Source organism: Diadema antillarum, unplaced genomic scaffold (assembly GCF_040938485.1).
Source record: "Diadema antillarum isolate AM-2024a unplaced genomic scaffold, OU_Dant_1.0 seq00000090_RagTag, whole genome shotgun sequence".
NCBI lineage: Eukaryota > Metazoa > Echinodermata > Echinoidea > Diadematoida > Diadematidae > Diadema > Diadema antillarum.
Genome location: NW_027271180.1, coordinates 579,820 through 601,460, shown reverse-complemented (window position 1 = coordinate 601,460; position 21,641 = coordinate 579,820). Strand labels below are relative to the sequence as shown.

The window sequence follows — 21,641 nt, the reverse complement described above, 5'->3', positions numbered from 1 at the left end:
AAGTTAAGCATGTTTTAGCTGAGAAAATAAGTTGTAGTAATCTTGCGTTTTTAGCTCATCTGAGCCGAAGGCTCAAATGAGCTTTTGCGATCGATCTTCCTCCGGCCTTCGTGGTGCGTCGTCTGTCATCGGTCGTGCGTATTCTTTTTTTTTCTTTTCTTGTTTACATTTTCATCTTCTTCTTGAGAAGTTCTTCACCAAATTTCTATTGGCAGGTAGCATCCCTAGGAGGATAAGATCTCGATTTCTTGAAAGTTTCAAGTATGATCATGACAGACATGACAGAGCAACGGGTGCCCGACTTAGCGCCGGGGGGGGGGGGGGGGGGGGGGGGGAGGTGTCCAAGTGTTGCCTAAATTGTTTTTTAATCACCTTCTTGAAAACACCGTGATGGATTTTCACCAAACTTGCAGGAAACATTTCCAGAGGAATAGGATTTAATTTCGTCAAATCGGCGCCATGCGCCCCCTGGGGGTCCAAAATCCCCCAAAATGAAAGAATATTTATAATCTTCTTCTCTTTAGCCAGAGGTGATAGAGCCAAGTTAATGCTAGTTATGAGTTAGTACATTGATCAAAATCCACCTGTCACGCACAATGCAAGTTCTGTTTACAGTTCCTCACTGATCTAGCTTGCCACCTCTAACACCGATGTCATGTTTCGTTTCGAATTCGAGCGTATTTAATGAACTGGGTCTGAAGCTTCATTCTGTAAATATTATTTACATTTTGCGATAGGTTTTAACACGACCATTGATCCGAGACTGACTCATAACTTGACCGACGCCCTCTGTTGTTGCCTTCCTCCTTTTTTTCTTTTTCTTTTTTGCAGGAAAACGGGATGAGACATAATATTGAATTTGCGGCATACCACAAACATTTCATACGGCATAAAAATGATACCTTGTTATATTTGATATGAAGTGACGCATGTACGAATGTGTGTATAACAGTGTGTGACACAACAACCAAATATAAAGCACTTGTCATTACGAAATAAGATCACATTTCTGATCATTTTATAATAGCTGATCTTATCTTATTATTATTGACTCGAGCTTTTAACTGTCGGCTGCGAGCTCTTGCGATACCCTAGATTATTCTGCTTATGAAGACAGCCATGGAAATAATGATATGATCATGTGACAATAATTGTGTAACGAATTCATATTCTAGTCTACTGGACGGTAATATGCTGGTGTTCATTTCGTATCTATAAATCGATACATCTGTGTATGAATTTTCCCAACACCAAGGTGTACAAAACGTCCATCTGACAATGCTGTGTGCAATGATAATGCAGAACTCTTTATAGAAAACTATGTTTACACACTTAGTCTTCCCCGGGCAAATAAGAACTAATTTTCATCTATATGATTGTATTTTTAGGATGGTGATAGCGTGAGCAACGACCACGACATGCCGGAAGATGAGGAGGTGATCGTATCGCAATATGACATGAAGACAACAACTAGACGACAGCTCATGAAGACGAGACTGAAGAATTCGATAAGATGCTTTTAAAGGATGGTTTACCTCAGGAGCGGATCACAGTAGCGTAAGAAGAAAGGTGCAACACGTGTATCATCTAAATAACGACCCTCTTGAGTCTGTTGAATCCGTGAAGTACTTGGGTGTAACCATCACTTCTGATGTGAAGTGGACCCAACACATCAATAATACTGTCAATAAAGCCAATAACGTTCTTGCATTCTAAGACGCAATCTGCGCATAAAATCTTCTGATGTTAAAGCCACAGCTTACAAATCGTTGGTTCGACCAATTGTAGAGTATGCTTCCACAGTTTGGGACCCATCTTCCAAGAACCTCATCCACAAAGTGGAAGTGGTCCAGAGAAGAGCTGCGATATTCACTTTGAATCGCTACCATAACACCTCAAGTGTCACCAAAATGCTGCAAGAACTTGATTGGACCACTCTGGAACAGTGCAGAGAAAATGACAGGCTAATTATGATGTACAAAATACACAATAATCTTACTCATCTTTTTGTACAGGACTAAAGCATCAAACAGGTTACTCAATTAACGAGAGCCATGCAACCACATTCTTATCAGGTACCATACTCGAGAACTGAATCGCATTGCCATTCGTTCTTAGCTAGAACAGTAAGGAACTGGAATTCAATGTCGTCAGAAATTGTTTCAGCGCCATCTGTAGGATCATTTCGTAACCGACTAACGGTTGATCACAGTGGCTAGTTATTTTCTGAAAATTTGTTAGGTGCTTGTAAATATCTGTAAATAAACTGTATTATAATGTAAATATCACAGTCTGCACGAATCTTCAGCCTTTTGAAGGAGGTAGACTCAATCAGAAGAAGAAGAAAAAAAGAAGAAGAAAAAGAAGAAGAAGAAGAAGAAAACAGAGTTTCAAAATGGTGTTGGCAATGGTCGTGATGGTGACCGACAGATGTTCTTTTTTTTTCAATGTAGACCAGGTTGAAGAAGTCCGTGCCTTATGCACACATTATCCATTGTGCATATGCATATATATGTACATGTAAATATACATCCTACTCCTGTATAATGTATGTCATATAAAACAATAATAATAATAATAATAATAATAATAATAATAATAATAATAATGATAATATATATATATATGTATATATACATTCATATATATATATATATAGAGAGAGAGAGAGAGGGAGAGAGAGAGAGACATGCACACACATACACACACACATATATATATGTGTATGTATACATAATATGTATCTATTTATGTGTGTGTGTGTGTGGGTGTGTGTGTGTGGTTGCGTTTGAATAGATAAAAAGGACACAATAATAGCATTCATGTGTTTAACTTTTAATTTCTTTTAAGTTTACCGTCTTTCATATATTTCTTATACGAACCCGACAGCGTGAGTTTGGGTTAAACTTCAATCTATTTAAGCCACGAAAACTTCATAAGGGTCTACTAGCCTTTGTCGAAGAGTCAATGAAATCTATTGAAAGCATTCGTTTATCTATTCAGCACGTTTCAGGCTATGCTTGTACGCTTTTTGATATTTTGTTCTTCATAAAAAAGGGAAATGTACATACAAACATTTATAAATATAAGTACATTTGTAGGCCTAGATCAATGTAAAGAAAAGACCAATCCTACTGTAAATGGGCCCTGGCTAAAGAAAGGACATATCATTTAAAGATTCGTACAAGGCGCCTCACGTAGATTTGTACTTTGTGGCTTAAATGACTGCTAAATGACTTGTTAAGATAGAGGAGTGCAATAAACAAATGCAGTATATTGTATAGTAAATTCAGATATTTTAGGATAGAGCAATACAACAAACAGATGCGATATCATCTAGTGAATTTAGATATTTGCACAAAGACACCCATAATATAAAGATATACGGTCAAATCTGTCTACAGAGACAACTCGAGGGAACTAGGAATTGTTCCGGACAGGCGATTATGGACATGTTGGATGCGGTAGCGATTGTGGCAGATATTTCAGAGTCCCATAAGATTACGATACACCACAATACGATAACATTAATTCGTGCTCTGCACTAATCCACTGCTGTGAGCTTCGGTTCGATCATTCTGAAGACAGCAACTTTAGAACAACATGATAAGCAGTTGAAGTTGGGAACATTTTCTCCAACTCCAGCAAGACAATCTCTTGTCTCACTTAGGCACAGGCCTTTTGAACATCCTATTTTACAAGTATGCTACTTTTACATGGATTCTATTTCAACGTCTTTTAATTCTGTGTAATTTTCACTCCGTGTTCCCACTGAGCAGAAATATTTCACAGTGGACACGCTACATATCGATGCTTTGTAAGCCTTGGATGACTGGAGGATCTCGGAAAACCTAGAATACGTAAATTGAAAGCATTCATGACGTTAATCCATTATATCGTTTCAATGAAGCGCATTCGTTAAAGAGCCTTGCTTACCCCGAGTGTGCATGGGGATAAATAGATGAATGAGAAGCGCGAGAAGGTGTTATCATTATATAAAAGATGGTCGAGGTGTGACGTCATTCTGTCTGCTTCTCAATATTTCTAATAGATCGGGGCGGAGTAACATAATTTCCGCCCAGCAAGATCCGGAGTTCCCGGATGTCCTATCCAATATAATGCATACAATGCTTATGCTTTTAGTTTATGATCAACGAAACAGTGATAACTTGACTTGCTAATTACCCTGACAAAGATGGAAGCTGCGACGTAAACCCTATCGTTTCAAACGCCAGAAAGCAGATAACCAAGAATATGCGCGTGTCTGACGTCATCATTTTAAGGTAGTGGGTATATTCCCATAGTGTGAGTCCATAAAAGATGTTTCATTATCCAAAACTATTCTGGAAAGGTATGTTTACATAATAAGTTATGTTATTCTAAAGAGATGCTTGGCCTTGTCGGGTAGATCGTTTCCATGGTGATTGGTTCACAGCCAAGTTGTCACTTCATAATTCTGTGGTCATCGTGTGGCCACGGACCGAGTCCTCATTGCTATTGGCTGCTGACAGTTCCAATATGGCGTCCACCTCGGGACTATTTTCAAGTTCTTCATTTATCTGGACAACAAACAAATTGGAATTGATATGTATGACTACATATTAACAAGCATTTATCATTTCTGTGTGTCTGACAAGTCTGGTATGCTCTTTTCTAGTGATTCTATGTCAATGTTCACGTATGACTCTCTGACATGCTCACATTAAAACAGCAGATGCTGCATGAACACCGATGAGCATTGTTCATCAGATGGTATTCTTTTACTCACATATTCATGAACAGGATTGGTTTCGTTGATTAGCATGGACATTTCTCGCTTTTTCCAATAATCGTATTCGTTTTAATCATTCAAGAGAGAGAGAGAGAAAAGAAAACCAACGACAGGTGCTAGTTGTGATCCGCTACTCTTTGATGGAGCCCTCCGTACGTTTATGAAAGATACTGTTATGTTCTGTAAACTCAGGCGACCGGAGTTGCTTGGGGCCCATGCCCATGACAAGTTGTATGAAATAGATGTTACTTCTCCTTTATTCACATTCCAATGTGGCAATTTTGAGATTCCTGCTCTAATAATACATTTACCACTCTTTACGATTCTTATAGAACATCACTTATTGATAGTTGTAATCAAAGATTTAAAGTACTCTTTGCTTAACCAGATAATATCGGCATGCGAAATACTTGTAATTTTCTTTAATTCATAGAGTGATCACTGCGATTAAGATCAAATGTTATTTTACAGTCAGTATCAGTGTGTAAATCCAATTTTGCACATAGATAATGTTTGAGAATTCACTTGCATTCTTTGAGCTACAGTGTAAAGGTCTATATATTGTATACGACCTGTCACAAACCTATCATATAAAAAAAGCTAAGATTGTAACCTTGTCTTCTTCATCCTGGTAGTCATTGCAGTCGGAGACGGGTGTCGCTGGGCGTGGCTTGTCAATCATTGGTACGGAGGTCTCGGCATCTTCGCATGCATTTTTGGCCTTTTCTTTCTCTTTCTCTATCTAAAAAACAAAATAAATACAAAGCACAACAAAAGAACTTACAAGAAACACTCGAATGCTCAATAAAGTAAGAAAGACGATATCAGGAAAACTAAATTCCCGTGTCTTTTGTTTTGCTTTCATTGTTATGATCCAATATCAATTTCGACTACCTTCTTTCAGCCATAATTGTTATTTTCTCGTAATATTCCTCCTTTGCGAAAAGATTGAGGTGTAATAGCCGAACATATGTGTAATCTAGCCCTTCATCAATACATTGATTATTTAGATGATTTAGCGCAATTTTGTTTGCCGCTGCAATTGCTCGGCGATGCTGTGACCATATCTATCTTTTTTAATTGCGTGTTTACATTGCTCTGCTTGGATGCATCGTACTTAATCGACTAAAAAAAAAAATAAAGTTACAGGAATGATAACCACCATACAGACATACCACTATCACTTCAAAACCTATAAAGTGCTACTTAATTATTGCAGTAGGGGGCCTTCATGTGATTCACAAATCCCCCTACTTTGACTCCGTTGGCCCCTTTTGATAAAACCTCATCATTAGGATCATATTCTTACTAATTGAAGTCAACCCTCCTACATCGAGTCCCAGTACCTAATGAAGAATTATGATACTTTCCAACTGATTCAAACCGAAGGGTGTATCGTGTATGAACATGAAACATCAAAATTTTGCCATTATTATTATTATTTTTTTTTGGGGGGGGGGGGAAATCATGAAGACAAGTCTTTTCTTGACGAATATTCTAATGTGTCGCAAGACATGAGATATTATATTCAAAAGTTTACAAGTTGTATTGACATTGAAATTGTTCTCGTCTATTTCCTAAAACTTTGCTTTATTTTTGTCTTTGTTGTCAAAATTATTGTCACAGCTTGATTGACTTATACTTCTTTTATCGATCTAAATTTTTTCTTATCTTAATTTGCTCGTTGTGTTTGACATTTTACAATTTGGATTACCGAACGGACTAACAATGCTCGCAATGATCAAAGCTCTCTTCACAAGCTAACCTTGTCGACGTGTGCGTCCACATGTAGACCATCTCTACGGACTAGGTCCTTCAGGCAGACGGGTAGACAGCAGAGTAGCGAGTCCACCACGTAGAGTTTTAGGCTCGGATGGACCGTGTCAGGGTCTGCGAATCCTGATTACAGAGGGGCACGCGAAAGGGGATTGATTGTTAAGACATTTCATCTTCAAGTTCACAGGTTGATGAAATGCTATGTGATTTGATCTAGTTTGATTTGGCAACAGTTTTATCATGAAAGAAAAAATTACATCTGCTCTTACTTACTTCTGGATTATTTACAGAAGGCATGGAGAGATGCTGAAATCTATATGTAGTTTATAGTGGTGCATGGCAGAGTATGCGCAACTTGTCCTAGTACTATCATGTATCCATAACCTTGATATCACGTGGAGACCTCAACTGCACAACCGTGTGCTGTATAACAACAATAACGAATTTTCTCAGCACAGAGTGGTGTTATTCAGAGCCATTTCTTGTTTTCTTTTTGTAAACTAAGTACATTTACAAGCAAATAAAAGATGTCTGACACTTACGACAGTATTTAATCATTTCGGACATCTTAGATTACCTGAAGTAATCAAAGTTGCCTCGCAGGGAACAGCGCTATCTTTGCTCTATACGTAGTACATGTATCAAAACCCAATTTGTATGGATTTACTCGCAATTATAGAACTAGATTCTCTTCCCTTACTGTGTACGGGAGTTTACACTCACATGAACAAGAAAATATTATCCGTTCCTAGAAAATGGTTCTAACAAAATATCGTCAAGTGTTTATTTCAATTGAAGGTAGTACGTAACGTTTTGATATTGAGTGGAATTATCAGCAGGACGTGAAGTATCATGTAAATATAACCTTGGTGAAAAAATAATGAAAACCTCATGCTCGAGTTTGAGAGTAAACAATTAACAATTAACAATCATCATGTACACGGAGTATTTACAGGAATGCAAGATATCAGGTACTTTTGAGAGTGTAGAAACAAACCAACCCACGCACTCAGAAGACAAACTGAAAGAGAGATAAAGAAGAGGGGGAGGGAAAGGAGAGGCAGAGATATAGAAGAGAAAGAAAGACGTGGGTAGTTAAGGAAATACAGAGGAAAGATTTAAGTACCGTTTACAGACCACAGACCGCGTCCAGAGGTGGTCTGAAGTGGAGTCGGCTCGACCATGGTATCTTTTGATTTTCACTAGCATAACAAGCGACAATTTTCACAGAATGGATTTCCCAGTATTCCTTCCATTTTTCATGTTTGACCACCCTTCTTTCTTTCAGACCTATATAAGATTTTGAAAGTAACACCCATAGTATTCATACGATGCAATCTTTTTTTCCAAGGGGGGGGGGGGGGGGGGCAAAATATGATCATTATAGGGTTGACGTTTTAAGTGAAATTCATGTAAACTAGCATGAGTACGTTCTGAAATGTCTGTTTCAACTTAACGGGTCAAAGTTGCGATGACTCCTCAGCGCGGATAAAATTTTCTTTGACCAAAATAAGATAAAGAGTGATATGCATGTACGTGCTAGGTGTGCGTTGATGGGTTATGTGGAACTGACCTTACCACGAAAGTATCAAAGGGATTGTATAGTATGGTATTTTAACTTTTTGCGAGATACCAAGAAACCACTTATGAAATAGTACAGAGCGTACCATTCTAAGAGGAATTCAAGGTTTATTGATGAAAATCGGTTTTGGGATCGCTAAGATATTAAAAAACAAAGAAAAGCAAAGTCGTCGTAATAAAAGGTGGGTCTTACCTTTTATTATTGGATATCTCAGCTATTTCAAAATCATTTCTTAAAATCAAAATAATCGTTGAATTTCTCTTGGAATGACATGCTCTTTCATATTTCGTAAGAGGTTTCTAATTATCTCACCAAAAGATGTTAGAAACCTGAAATTTGATCTCGACCAAAACTATACGATCCCTTTAACACTCAAATTGGTCTCGTTTTACACTGTCTTTGATGGCGTGATCCTATATTTACCTCGAGTCCTCGAAGGGAACAGGTTTATGGTAGCTCGCGTAATGAGGACTCGTGTAGGAGACATGATAATCACAACACTCTATTTGGTTTGACTTCTTGTGTATAAATGAATTCCTAATTGGAAGACGAACGCTATTTGCGGTTGGATTAAAGTACGCGAGTAAAACCCCAAAATGTTTGTCTCTCCGGAATGTTTCCTAGGGAGTGGAACGAGAGTAGCGAACGTATGAATTTGGACTGATTGCTGTGAAGATGACATTATTGTGTGTAATCGTTGAAAGACATTCAATTATTGAGCACCAAGTGAAGAACTCTACATCAAATCTGTTTCTACAGAACTTACTGATGGCAACTGGAGTGATAATACCAAGAATATCAAGTGAGGTATGAGTTTTCTTCAATTTGTGTGCCTTCTGTAGAAATGAAATTTTGTAAGATTGCAACTGCTAGTCTATATTTCAACAGAGGGCAGACAAATTGAAGAAGACTCAAAACTCATACCTGATCATTCCTCTGCATAATAATCTCTTGCTTTCATTTACTATCATTTTCTATACTTGTCACATTTCCACGTAAGCACTCTTTGAAAAGAACATAAGTTGCACATAACAGAAATTTTGAAGGAACGTTACGTTTCTAATGAACAAAGTTATGGTATTGACTGGATCTGGGGTCATAGACTCGCGAATGAATCGAGTCAACCCTGCTATCTCCGTATCCTGGATATGTTTAAGATTAAGTAAATATAGTTGTCCGAGAAGTGCAGCCGCAATCAAACAATTGTCCCATTTGGTTCGTAAATAAAGGTCAGCAGCGGCCCGTCCTTGTTAATTATACTCGTCTGCGGGTAATTCTTTGTCGTCGCTAAAATTGTTGACGGTTTTGACTTGGCTGCCTACACCCACATATGAAACATCCAGTAATGAGAACCACATTCATGACATTTGAATTTAAGAATCAAATTGTTTCACATAACCTCCAAGGAAGCAATTAATGCTTGTACGCAAGTAACCACGGAAGTAATGGCTTTATCTCCCTGTGGTTCGAAGGACTATACGCGATGAGAATAAAGTTTCTTGCCTATGAATAGGGGCTGCAGTCAGGAGTCTCGAACCAGGAACTGCGTGATTGAGAGTCCGTGGCCTTATCCACTAAGTCACAACAGTTTCCCAAATTACATGAGAATAATCACAAGTAGGAGTTTAATATCTCGAAATAGATTTAACACAAATATTCACAAAAATTGCAATATTGTCAGTACATAACAAAAATCCATTGAGATCAGAAGGCAGTTTGAAACATGTCGCATTGGTCATCACATGTTATCATAACCCCGTTGTCTGATTTAGGTCTATTGTTCATTGTCGTGTGAATGAAATTCACTTGTCTTTTTTTTTTCTCCACAGCCTTGCCAAAATAGTATTTCATCCAGGGTGTTATTCAGAAGATTCGTTATTTCGAGACACACAAATTCAGTATACCTATCTGCCTATGTTTGTTAATCCGAAAAAAAAAAATGCCTATAAACGATCCTTCAGAATAACGAGCTTGATTTCATTATTGGAATTACGAACCTTCGGATAAATTCTAATCATGATGTCGTATCCCCCTCAGTTTAGTCACGTCATGTTGTTGTGTCTCTGTTGTTTGCACCATTTTGTCGTAATCATTTTCGTGTTATGTACACTCGTAATTGCCGTAAGTATTTTTAAAGAAAAATTCTTGAGTGGTTTACATTCTACAAGCATTGCCTTTTAGTGGACCTCTCAGTTCTCTTTGTTCCCCTCTAAATATAAATTTGTATTTTCCGGCATGTATACATAATTTATCTTTATTAGTCTGTTGACTATCGTTTATTTTTCGTACTTTGTAATGTATATAATGCTTATGATTGAATTCCTAATTTACTTTGTGTTATGATTTCTTGGAAGAAAACTGAGAATGAAATAAATGAATTGAATTGAATTGTTTATCAATATCTGTTGATGTCGTCGTACCGTCGAAAATACTCGAAGATAAAGGAACGTGACTAATCGGTCGACCAAATCTTCTTTGGTCTGTTTCCTGGAGAACAACGGGGGTTTCTTCGTCAGTGACGTCACGTGAAGAAGAAATACCTCGCAGTTTACACGGATGTAACAGATGACTAAATAATTGACGCTCATCTCCATTTGATATCTATTTCCCGCAAACAAGAAAAAAGACGTAGTGAGTTTACTATCAATAATTATTTGCTGAGTAGATTACACAAGTCTGTTGACTGCATTTGGTTGTGATATTCACTCACACCGTAAAACAACAAGATTGAATCGGAACTAGTCATGCAACACAGTTGGACAGTTATTTAAGAAATTTTCCTCGACTTTACAAGGCGCCACCAGATTCTCATCAGATTCGTACGATAAAACGGGGAAACGCACATAGTAGATCTGTAGTTAATCGTCGGGCTAGTATATTCCGTTACTGTAAAGGTGCATTTAAGCACATAATATTATCACGTCAGGTAAAATACCTATTTGTGGTACTAAAATAGCTAGCTGATAAGAGTTCTCTCATTGCCTTACGCATTCAGCGCGTTGTGTATACACCACGTAGCCTCACGCACTTCTCAGACAACATCTTCGACCAAGAACCATAGCGCAAGAGTGGTCCTTGGGCGATCAGCAGTATTATAGTACGTGGTGCTTGCCACACAGTGAGCTGGTAGCTATTACAGCCGGCGGAGTTTGAACGTCCGCTCCACCAACCCTTCGCGGGAGAACCTGGCCGCTAGCCTCTGGGGGCGGACTGTGGATCATGACCGCTTCTTTAAGGTAGTGTTTCTATTATCAGTCTTAAACTGAATATTGCATGCCATATGAGTTCTAATGGTTGTTCTGTGTGGTCTTTGCTATATTATAAGCCCAGACGGTATAGTCATTTCATCATAATCATAGATAGATAAACAGATAGATAGATTGATAGATAGAAAAAAGAACAGATTAGTCTATCCTATATTCCAATATGTAATTAAAATGTTATATCAAGGCATGACTGAAATCACAGAAAAGGAATATCACGAGGGTGATTAAGATTTTAACAACGCTGCTTTTTATTATTCCTAGTGTACCATTATCTCAGATATACAGGTATGTTCTTTGATGAAAAGCATGGGCACTGTATACGTATTTGCTATTATAAGAACCCCTTAAAGGAACATACATCTACATACAATGATTTTCTATCTTTTTTTTCTCGGCAGCATACTATCATTCATCCTTGTTTTAAATGTGCGTTGTTAGGTAACACGTGATACTGAAAATGAAATTGGAAGGAACTTGAGTGAAGTGAGAAATTGAAAGGATAGACCTAATGTGAATGAAGAGTAGGCCTACGTCGACCCGTATAAATCCAGATATGGCTCTTGAGTGAGCAGTAGGTTTCCAGGAAAAAAAATGGCCTAAAATAAGCAGTTTCTACTTGTGAAATTGTAGAATAACCTCGTTCTTCTCCCTGTCTAAAGTCGTTAACATGTCAGCCATTGACCCGTTATCATGATTATCGCCGAAACAGAGCAATCCACCAATTGTGTTCACGCATGAAACACCCTATTCCAGTGTGCGAGGGGTTAAAATTAATTGTCTGACCCAAAGATTTGTGTGATTTGAATATCAAATGACGCAGGCAGAGTCAGTCATCTTAAAATGAAAGCAATACACATGAAAACATTATTGTAGTACTTCTCCTTCATTAGTTTTCATTATAAGAACGCGCTCGCCTTCAAGTCGAGATATACCTATAACCTCCCAACAATAACGACAGCTGAAGTGGAGCCTTTTAATCGCAGTTCTCCATACCTCTTTGGATGTAGCTGTGGCTCTACATGTATTGTATTGTATTGTATTGTATTGTATTGTATTGTATTGTATTGTATTGTAGAGTGATTATCGTCTGCTGAACGAGGAGAGGTAACGGGGTTTACAAATACAGCTGCGAGATGAGGAGGGACAGGAGAAATGAAAGCCCGATAAAAAAGAGGGATCCATTGACCAATTGTGACACTTCACAATCTTAAAAGATCTTGGAAGGCTTATGGTTTGATCCGTACATCACGCAGACTATTTTTCACCAGAGATTACCTAGGATAGCTTTTGATTGATTTTTTTCTCTTTTTTCACTCTTCAGGTGACTCGAAAGTGTCAGCATTATGCGGTTTTAACCCCGGACAACCCTCTGTAAGTATAACAATGTTTTGGCCAATACCAAGTATAATTTCATTTGATTTGATTTCTTGTCTTCTGTATCATCATTACATCCATGATCATGTTATCATCATTATCGTCGTAAGGGACACAATTCTTATGTGTACACTAACAATGCGAAATAAGCTGTTCAAAAGCGATATTTATATCAAAAAAATGGAAGGGATGTCACGTTAGCAAATCTAATGTGGCTGCAGATAACTTGAGTTTACGGGTTCGAAGTGACTTGTTGCGAAACAGACCAGGAGATAGAGAGAGAGTGAAATGTGTACTGCTTGTCTTGGCTTCGATACATAGCGGACTGGAGAAAATGTCATGAAAGTCTATAGAGAAAGAATTATGGAATTTCAAAGTTTCACATTCTCGGAACAGATGTAATGTCATCATCCCCTCACACGTCCCATAACGATCTGTAAACAAATCTGCCCTGCATTTTCCTCTCTTCAAATGAACCAAAACGAATGAATCATATAATTCGTATTAGATTACTGCAGAGTTGTAATGATTAAGTAGTGCCTGGGGTCAGTTGCTTGATAACCTAAACATGATTTTGTAACTTATACAGACAGACGGGTGAGCTGTGACGTGATAACATTATCGTCACATCTAATTTGCATAATAGTTGTAACCTGATATTACAATTTCATGAAGTAGGTGAACTTTATACTTCCATGACTTTTTGAATTTACGTCTAATTTGCATGAATCTATACTAAAGATCATTTCGCTTGATATTAATTCTATTGAGTGATGTCGACTTGAATATGGGATGGAGTATAACGCGTTGTAAATGATGTAGAATGGAAGTTCAACAAAAGATTACTGGTGATTGCAAATTTTCGCCTGCCGTCTTTAAAGTATGGTAAATGAGAAAAAAAAGACAATATTCACAAACAAGGTGATTTATACATTTCTGGAAAGCTTAAGTCTCTGAGAATATGAATAATTAACTTTCAGAATGTAAAAACGTCTCTAGAACGATGGAGAGATGGTGTTTTGAGACCCTTATAGACCACCTAAACCCGATCTGACGGCGAAAATTTGGTGTCCAAAATGATGACGTCACGAAATGAACGAATCAGCCCTGCGCTGATTCACGCAGTGGGCTCCGTCTATGGAAGGCCGTTGCGGACATAATTCGTTTGGGGCATACGTATGGAAACGGGCATACGTATGCAACTGCCTTTAGCAAGCGTTTGCTAATTGACCGAGCGAGTGTTGTTTGGCAAACGTTTGCACAGTGCGATAGCAAACGTTTGCAAGTTGTTGGTGTTTTTTTTTTTGTTAGCAAACGTATGCCGTCTTTATACGTATGCGCAGAATGCCAGTAAATTAATTTTCAAGGCAACCAATAAAATTAGCTGTTAGAACCAGCTGATCAGCTCAATACGGCTCAGTACTGCTCAGATCAGCTCAGTATGGCCACTAAAACTCAAGTGGAAAAGATTTGCGGTAAACGCAAAAGTTTCAAAAAAAAAATCTTCAGCTCATTGAAGAAGGCAGATTTTACCATGCATGTTCCAGATGAGGAACAAACAAGGTACGGTGTGAGATTTTCACGTACACATATACGTACACTTAGTACCTCCTCCTTGCTCAGATCGGGCATGAGTACATACCGTGCACACTGTATACACACACGCAACATACACACATAATAGTATACAAATGCATATCAAACGAAGTACCTGATTGGTTGATCAATTGCATAATGCGCAGTAAATTAACATACGCATGGAATGGGGCATGCGTATAATAGATAACATGCAAACGTTTGCTAAACACCGTACAAACGTTTGCCAAACAACTCTCGCTAATTGGTCAATTTGCTAAAGGCAGTTGCATACGTATGCCCGTTTCCATACATGTGCCCCAAACGAATTATGTCCGCAACGGCCTTCCATATCCGTCGCCTCTCCCTCGCTTCTTCTACCGCCCCCACTTTGCCACTGTCATTATCAGTGTCATTGTCACTGTCATCACTCAATTCACTCTCGATGTCAAACTCAAAGTCTTTCCGTACAATATAAGGTAAACATTTGACGTTTTAATGTCTCAGCCGAGAAAGCAGATGCGACCAAAGACAGGCAAGATATGGCATCCGCTCACCAAGAAATACGTGCTTTATGAATGGCGGCCTCCATGTCCCGCTGCACTCGTAAAGGGTTTTGTTCATTTCATGACGTCATATTTTAGGGCTCGAAAAAGACGGCTGTTCCGGAACGAAAATCGGTGAAGTAAAATCAGTCAGTTTCAACTCGCGATTTCTCAGTGGCACGAATATCTTTTAATAAGTCACATTAAAAATCTGTTTTAGGAGACATTTCCCTCTGCTTTGACACATTCTTTTATATGATTTTCTTGATTTTAATGTCTCGTTCACCATACTTTAATGCAAGAATTTTATTTTCCATGTCTCCCTTCAAGTATGGCCTGAGTAAAAATTGAGTTAGTCTGACTAAAAATGCAGTAAAGCCCTGATCAAGACTCATTTGTACCTTGTAGTTTACCCTGTGGTCGTATGTATCTTCCACGCACAAGATTATTGTCGCATTGTCGGTTTTTTTTTTTTTTTTGCCGCCACAATCTACGTTTGTACTGTCAATTCTTGACAATAATAGTAATAAAAGCATACCGAAAGCAGTGCTTAACATGAAACGTAACACTCGAATGAACAAGACTTATGGATATGGATATAATCGTCTCTCTACCATGACGATAAAAAGATCGCAATTAATCTTTGTTAGCTACATGAACACTTCGGTGACTCATTCGTTTCTACACTTCAAACATTATTTTCCTGGTCTATTATTTCTTTCAAGAGTAACACTTGCGGATTAGATACAATACGAGTGACTGCTTGCACACTCGCTTTTGTGTCATTATCATAGCTCATGCGCATGGATACTTACGGTATGAAAAGACGTCAAATGTTTTGCCGACAAATATTAACACAGTTTATGAAACTACGGCAAATGCTGATAGAGTAACGACGATTTTGACAGGGATTATGAAAGAATAAAGCGTGCGTAGGCGTTGGCATATTGACAGACGAAGATCACATGAATAAATACACTTGGGATTATGTGTGCATGCTGTGTTTGAACACCCTTATGGCCACAAGTACATTAAAGCGACATTCGGTGATACGTTCAAAACATTTGGTTATTAACGCTGCCGCAATTTTATCGTATCAAAGTTCAATCATTAATCTTCCATAGAATCACTATAAGCCCTTAGATGAGAGGTAATACGATTATTACTGTTTTCATTATTTTTTTTTTAAATTCCGTTATATGTTCATTGCACTGACTTTATACGATGCATGAAGAAAAATAATATGATATGGACATATATATATATATATATATATATATATATGTGTGTGTGTGTGCGTGTATGTGTGTTTGTGTGAATAGAGAGAAAGAGAGAGAGTGTGTGTGTGCGTGTGTGTGTCTGTGTAGAGAAAGAGAGGTTGTGATTGGTGTTTATATGCAATGGTCCAGGCATGTTAAGGACCCCACTTCACTTCTTGCAAAGGTCAGGTAAGCAAAGTAAATAGCTAGTAGAGTGGTCAGCTACACACACACACATACACATAGACACACACAGACACACACACACACACACAAACACACACACACATAGTGTCTACCCATAGTCAATGCAATGAATATGGTATCGCTTCAGTGCATGGAGAATGCTTCGCTCATGCATCAGCGACACTTGACATTTTGACGTGCACAGATGAGCATTTCAAACGAATCAAAAGTGTATCAAAAGAATCAAAATCATTCTCGAAATCATGTGATTACGGCATTGGGTGAACTCAACACACCTTCAATTATCTCTAGAGAAAGGCAGATTTGTGTTTGATATCATAACCTTTTATGGCTGCAGAAACACACACACACACACACACACACAAATAAACAAACGTTTCATGCAAACTTTACTGGAAAGCAACGCCTCTCAGAGATCTACCCTTAAAAAAAGGGGTTTTAGGCTGAAAGCAAACTTATTTTGTTGATCACCTACTGATGAACTGACCCACTTGGTGCATGACTCAAGCATTTCGGCTTTAAGTAAACTAATACTTCGGGCTGCCTTTTGTATCGAAAAATCATGGTGAATCAAAAATAAAAAAGTCCTCTGTATAGACGTCTTGGGTAAAAGAACAACATTTTTAAATGTTTGATTTGTCAAGATGGTAGTAGAACATCTCCAGGAACGAAATACGAAATTTTCAACACAAGATATGCATGGTAAAACACAGAATAGCATGTCTGATATTGGGTATATTAATCGAGCATCTGTCCAAAGTGTTGCTAATGACGGTTGTTCTTTTGATTGCAGGTTTTGATTTATTGATTTGATTTGTATTCATTTCTATTTTGAGCTCACAAATGTATGAAACAAACATAACTTAGTTACAATGACTACTTCAATTATTACACTACAATAATACCTTTTTCCATTTTTTTAAACAAAAATAACTGAAACAATTATACAGGTACTAATAACATCACTAGCAACACTTATAGCCAAAATGACCAAAGTGGGGAGACTATATAACAAAGTATAGCTTGTATTATTTAGTCCCCGAAAACAAACAAACAAACAAACAAACAACAACAGGCTGGATTAGAACACAGCTCTTAATGTAACGGGGCCAATCAGTATCGTTCCAAGCTGTTTCTTCCTAATGCACATCATTAACTGAAGTCACTGCATGTGGTTCCAAATTATATATATATATATATATATATATATATATATATATATATACAGAGAGAGAGAGAGGGAGAGAGTGCGAGAAGGGGTTCCGACCGTGTACAGAACCAGTGTGCTATAGTAGTTCTTTCATTATTTATTCAGTGCGAGAAGATAAGAGCATTCGTGGACGTAGCTCGGCAATAAACACACACGTTGATCGCTAGCTACGCCCACGAATGCTCTTATCTTCTCGCACTATATATATATATATATTATCTAATTCATTATCATTGTTATCACACCTGACGCCAATAAGCAGAAGTACGTCTTGGTGTATGAATCGCGAAAAGTCTATGGAATGCCAGAACAACTCTCCTAGAAATTCTTCAACAACCAGAAATTAATACTCTGGATTGAATTATTATCAGGCTTGCACGTTCATTACTTGCTGTGGAAAACTCGAGAGCCATCGATCTCTTGTCTATTGACCTAGATCATTCTAAATGAATTGTGGAAGGACAAAATTGACGTATTGGTTCCTGGCAATGAATTGCTACCATCTTGACAAAATCAAACAGTCGAATATATTGTCCTTATTTGCTGAGAATATTGAAGGGCACCCCAAATGGTTCTTGATTTCTAATTCAACATCAAGCTCGATGAGAAAGGCACCCTACACTATTAGTCCACTTACAGTTAAAGATTACTTTGTGCTTCAGCTGAAAGCCCGTTGCTAAGGGCATGTCTCTCAGAGGTGCCGCGTTCTGGTATGATTTCCGTGAATTTGATGGGTTTTTTTTAATATTATGAGTAAAACGACAATTTTCTGCAGTCCTAGACAAAAATTACGAAAGTAAGCAGGAAATTATCTATTCAGAATTCAATAGAATTCAATGCATAACCGCGAAATGGATGCTTCAGCTACGGTCACAAAGGTTCGTACGAATGTCACTGTTCGTACGAATTCTGGAGTTCGTAGAGATTAGTAGATGGGGCACAGATTCTTATACGGCCTTCTTACGAATTTCGTACGAACCCTGTTTAATTCGCAATAAAAACTTAAGACTTTTTAGAGAAACGAAATGATTTATGGCCCCAGAATTCGTACGTTTTCCGTAAGAACGCCTTGAGTTATTCTTTCGTCAGACTTACGGCCATCTTACGATTTCTTTTTGTCGTAAGATGGTCGTACGTGCAACTCACGGCACTCTCAAGTCATTCGTAAGAAGATTTACGATCTTTTTTAATTTTGTCGGGTTGTTAAAAAGACGTTGCCGTGTCCTGTCGAAAATTCTGTAACAGTTCAAAGTTTTATACTTCAAGATGGCATTACAGTGCCAAGGAGAATACAACTGCAGCTGCATCTCAAGTAGAGGAGGAGGAGGTTGTTGCTCCAACTCTCCCCCTCTCGCTCCTTCCTCCTCATCTTCCTCTTTTCTTTTCTTCCCCTTCCCTCTTTTCCATTTGATTGCCTTCCCTTTTGGTCCCATATTTAACAGAAATGCTTTCTGGTCGAACACCTTAGAACAAAGTGAGGATTTGAACTTCGCACGTTTGGCTTTATACCCCTAAACCTCAACAGTTGCACAAATATTGTGTACCTACGCCTTACGAGTCCCTTAGGAACGCCTTACAAACTCGAAGAGTTGTTCGTAAGAACGCCGTACGAATCTCCGTTCGTAAGGCATTCTTACGAAAGACGTAAGAGCATTCTATGAACGACTTAAGGTGTTCTTACAATCATCGTAAGAATTTAAGGCTTGTAGAATTGTCTCTCGACCCTGCAAAATCTTGCGTAGTTCTTACAATGTTCGCACGACGTTCGTACATCCGCCTTGCGAAGAGAGGGTTTCGTACGAAGTTAAACAAAATCTTGGACAAGACCATCGACCAGGCTACGAACTTACGAAAGTTCTACGAACGGTCTACGAACGCTGGTTTCGTACAGCCTTCCTAAGAAGATCTTACGAAATTGTCTAAAAATCGTTCGTACGGCGTTCGTAGCAGTTCGTAAAGGCATTTGTGACCGAGCCTTTCCCTAAGTGTTAAGTGACAGACCATCCTGGTCACGTGGTCTACGCAATTACATTCTCTGTTTGAACATAACCAATCAATAATTGTTACGAAATTGGAACGAATGAAGTAACTAAATGAGAGAGAAAAACAGACAGAGGGAGAGAGAGAGGAAGGTTATTGGTATCACTCTGCATAGTATGAACTGACTCCGAAAGGGCTTACACCTGGGGAGCATTTCATGAAGCATTTTGTCCGACAAAGTTGTCAGACAATAATAATTTGCTCTCAGCCAATCAGATGCAAGGATTTCAGTAGCTTGTAACAGTTGGTCAGAAAAATATCCGACCAAAATGCTTCATGAAATGCCCCCCTGAAAGGGACTGTACAGTACTGGTTGAGGTGAGGATTCAGGTTTATAGCATTTTCTGATGAGATAATGCGAAACTTCTAAAGAAATATGAAAGAGCATGTAATTTCAAAACGAATTCAACGTTTATTTGATGAAAATTGGCCTTGACATGGCTGAGATATACAAAAAAAAAAGCGATCCTTGTAAAATGGACAGGCCACGACTTTTGTTAGGATCTCTTTGTTTAACCCTGTTTTTAGATATCTCAGTTATTTCAAAACCGATTTTCATCAAATGAACTTTTTATTCCCCTTAGAATTGTATGCTCTTTAACATTTAATAGAGTGGTTTCTAAATATCTCGCAAAACGTTACAAGCTGAATCCTCACCTCAAGAAGTATTGTACAGTCCCTTTAACCCTCCGATTTTGAGAATGATTTTGATTTTTTTGATTCGCTTTTGATTCGTTTGAAATGCTGATCCGTGCACGTCAAAATGTCAAGTTTCGCCTATGTTTGAGTGAAGCATTCTCTGAAGCGATGCTCTGTCCATTGCATTGATTATACGGCTAGGCACTGTATGTGTGTGTGTGTGTGTGTGTGTGTGTGTGTGTGTGTGCAATGACCCAGGCATGTTAAGGACCTCCACTTCATTTCTTGCAAAGGGAAGTGTAAATACTACTTGGAGTGGTCAGTAGCACACATGCACAGACACACACACACAGACACACACACACACACACACACACATTGGAGTACAGTAAAATGGGAAAATTAGCGTGCTCTTTGCAAGATATAGCATTATGTTTGTAATTTGCTATATCAATCAAAATCGAATATCAGTCAGAAATGTTCGATTGCGATCGTTTCCAAGTTAGGTTCGATTGCAAGATTAGATGGAAACAAAGATCTTTATGTCCACCAGCATTATTCCATGCCAAACGAGAAAGAACACGAGGCGAGATTGGGAATCAGCAGCGCTATAAACGTAGATCGTGCAGTCGAAAAGTAGGTCGCAGGTTCAGTGTAGACTTGTGTATCCAAATGTTATCTTAGCCTCATATAAATATTATATGTGTGAACATACACACACACGCACACACACACACACTCTGCAAAAAAGAAAGTGAACACTTTTTCGAGTTCATATTTTTCATGTAAGATTTTGTTGAAAATCAATGTATTACATCATATTAAAGGTAATTTAATTGTCTATCGAGCTAGTAGCTTAATACAAAAGAACATTTTACGCATGAATGAACATATTTGTTTTTGCCATCCAAGGCACAAAAGTAAAAATTGCAAAATTTGCCCTGCTGTCTTTCATTGGCAAATGCCCTTCAAGATAACAATGACAACAATAAATAATTTAACACAATGCGATACATGAATGAAATATCAAAATAAGGTTTTGTTCTCTTCATCTCTTTATAACCTCAAACAAAGTGTTAATACAAAGTGTTAAATTAAAGGGGGAAAATAAAAATTTTCTGTCAGCTTAAACTTTAAATGACATAGGGAGCAATGGCACAAAGCTGATAAAATAAACATAATTTCTCTGTTTCAATCTTTTTATTCAGTGATTTAAGAATTCATGAGACAAATTTAAGAACCAAATATTACTTAAGATTTTCCTAATTTGAAAAAAAAAAATTAAATTCTACAACTTTTGTTAATATTGCTTCTTCCCGTAGTCATTTAAGTTTGGATTTGATGGAAGAGTCATTTTCCTCCATTATTTTTAGCCTTCATTGATCTTTTGGGCTTCA

At 37.9% G+C, this 21,641-nt stretch overlaps 1 protein-coding gene across 1 annotated transcript in view; it reads right to left on the bottom strand.

Moving 5' to 3' along the window:
• Window positions 1-4,448: 4,448 nt before the first annotated feature.
• LOC139726582 (sodium-coupled monocarboxylate transporter 1-like) overlaps window positions 4,449-21,641 on the bottom strand; it is a 47,445-nt gene continuing 30,252 nt past the window's right edge. Inside the window, exons 14-16 of the mRNA XM_071637570.1 lie at window positions 6,537-6,670; window positions 5,385-5,513; window positions 4,449-4,559 (exon numbers count right to left, since the gene is read on the bottom strand). Coding sequence (XP_071493671.1) covers window positions 4,449-4,559; window positions 5,385-5,513; window positions 6,537-6,670 — 374 coding nt within the window. The remainder of the gene's footprint in view (window positions 4,560-5,384; window positions 5,514-6,536; window positions 6,671-21,641) is intronic.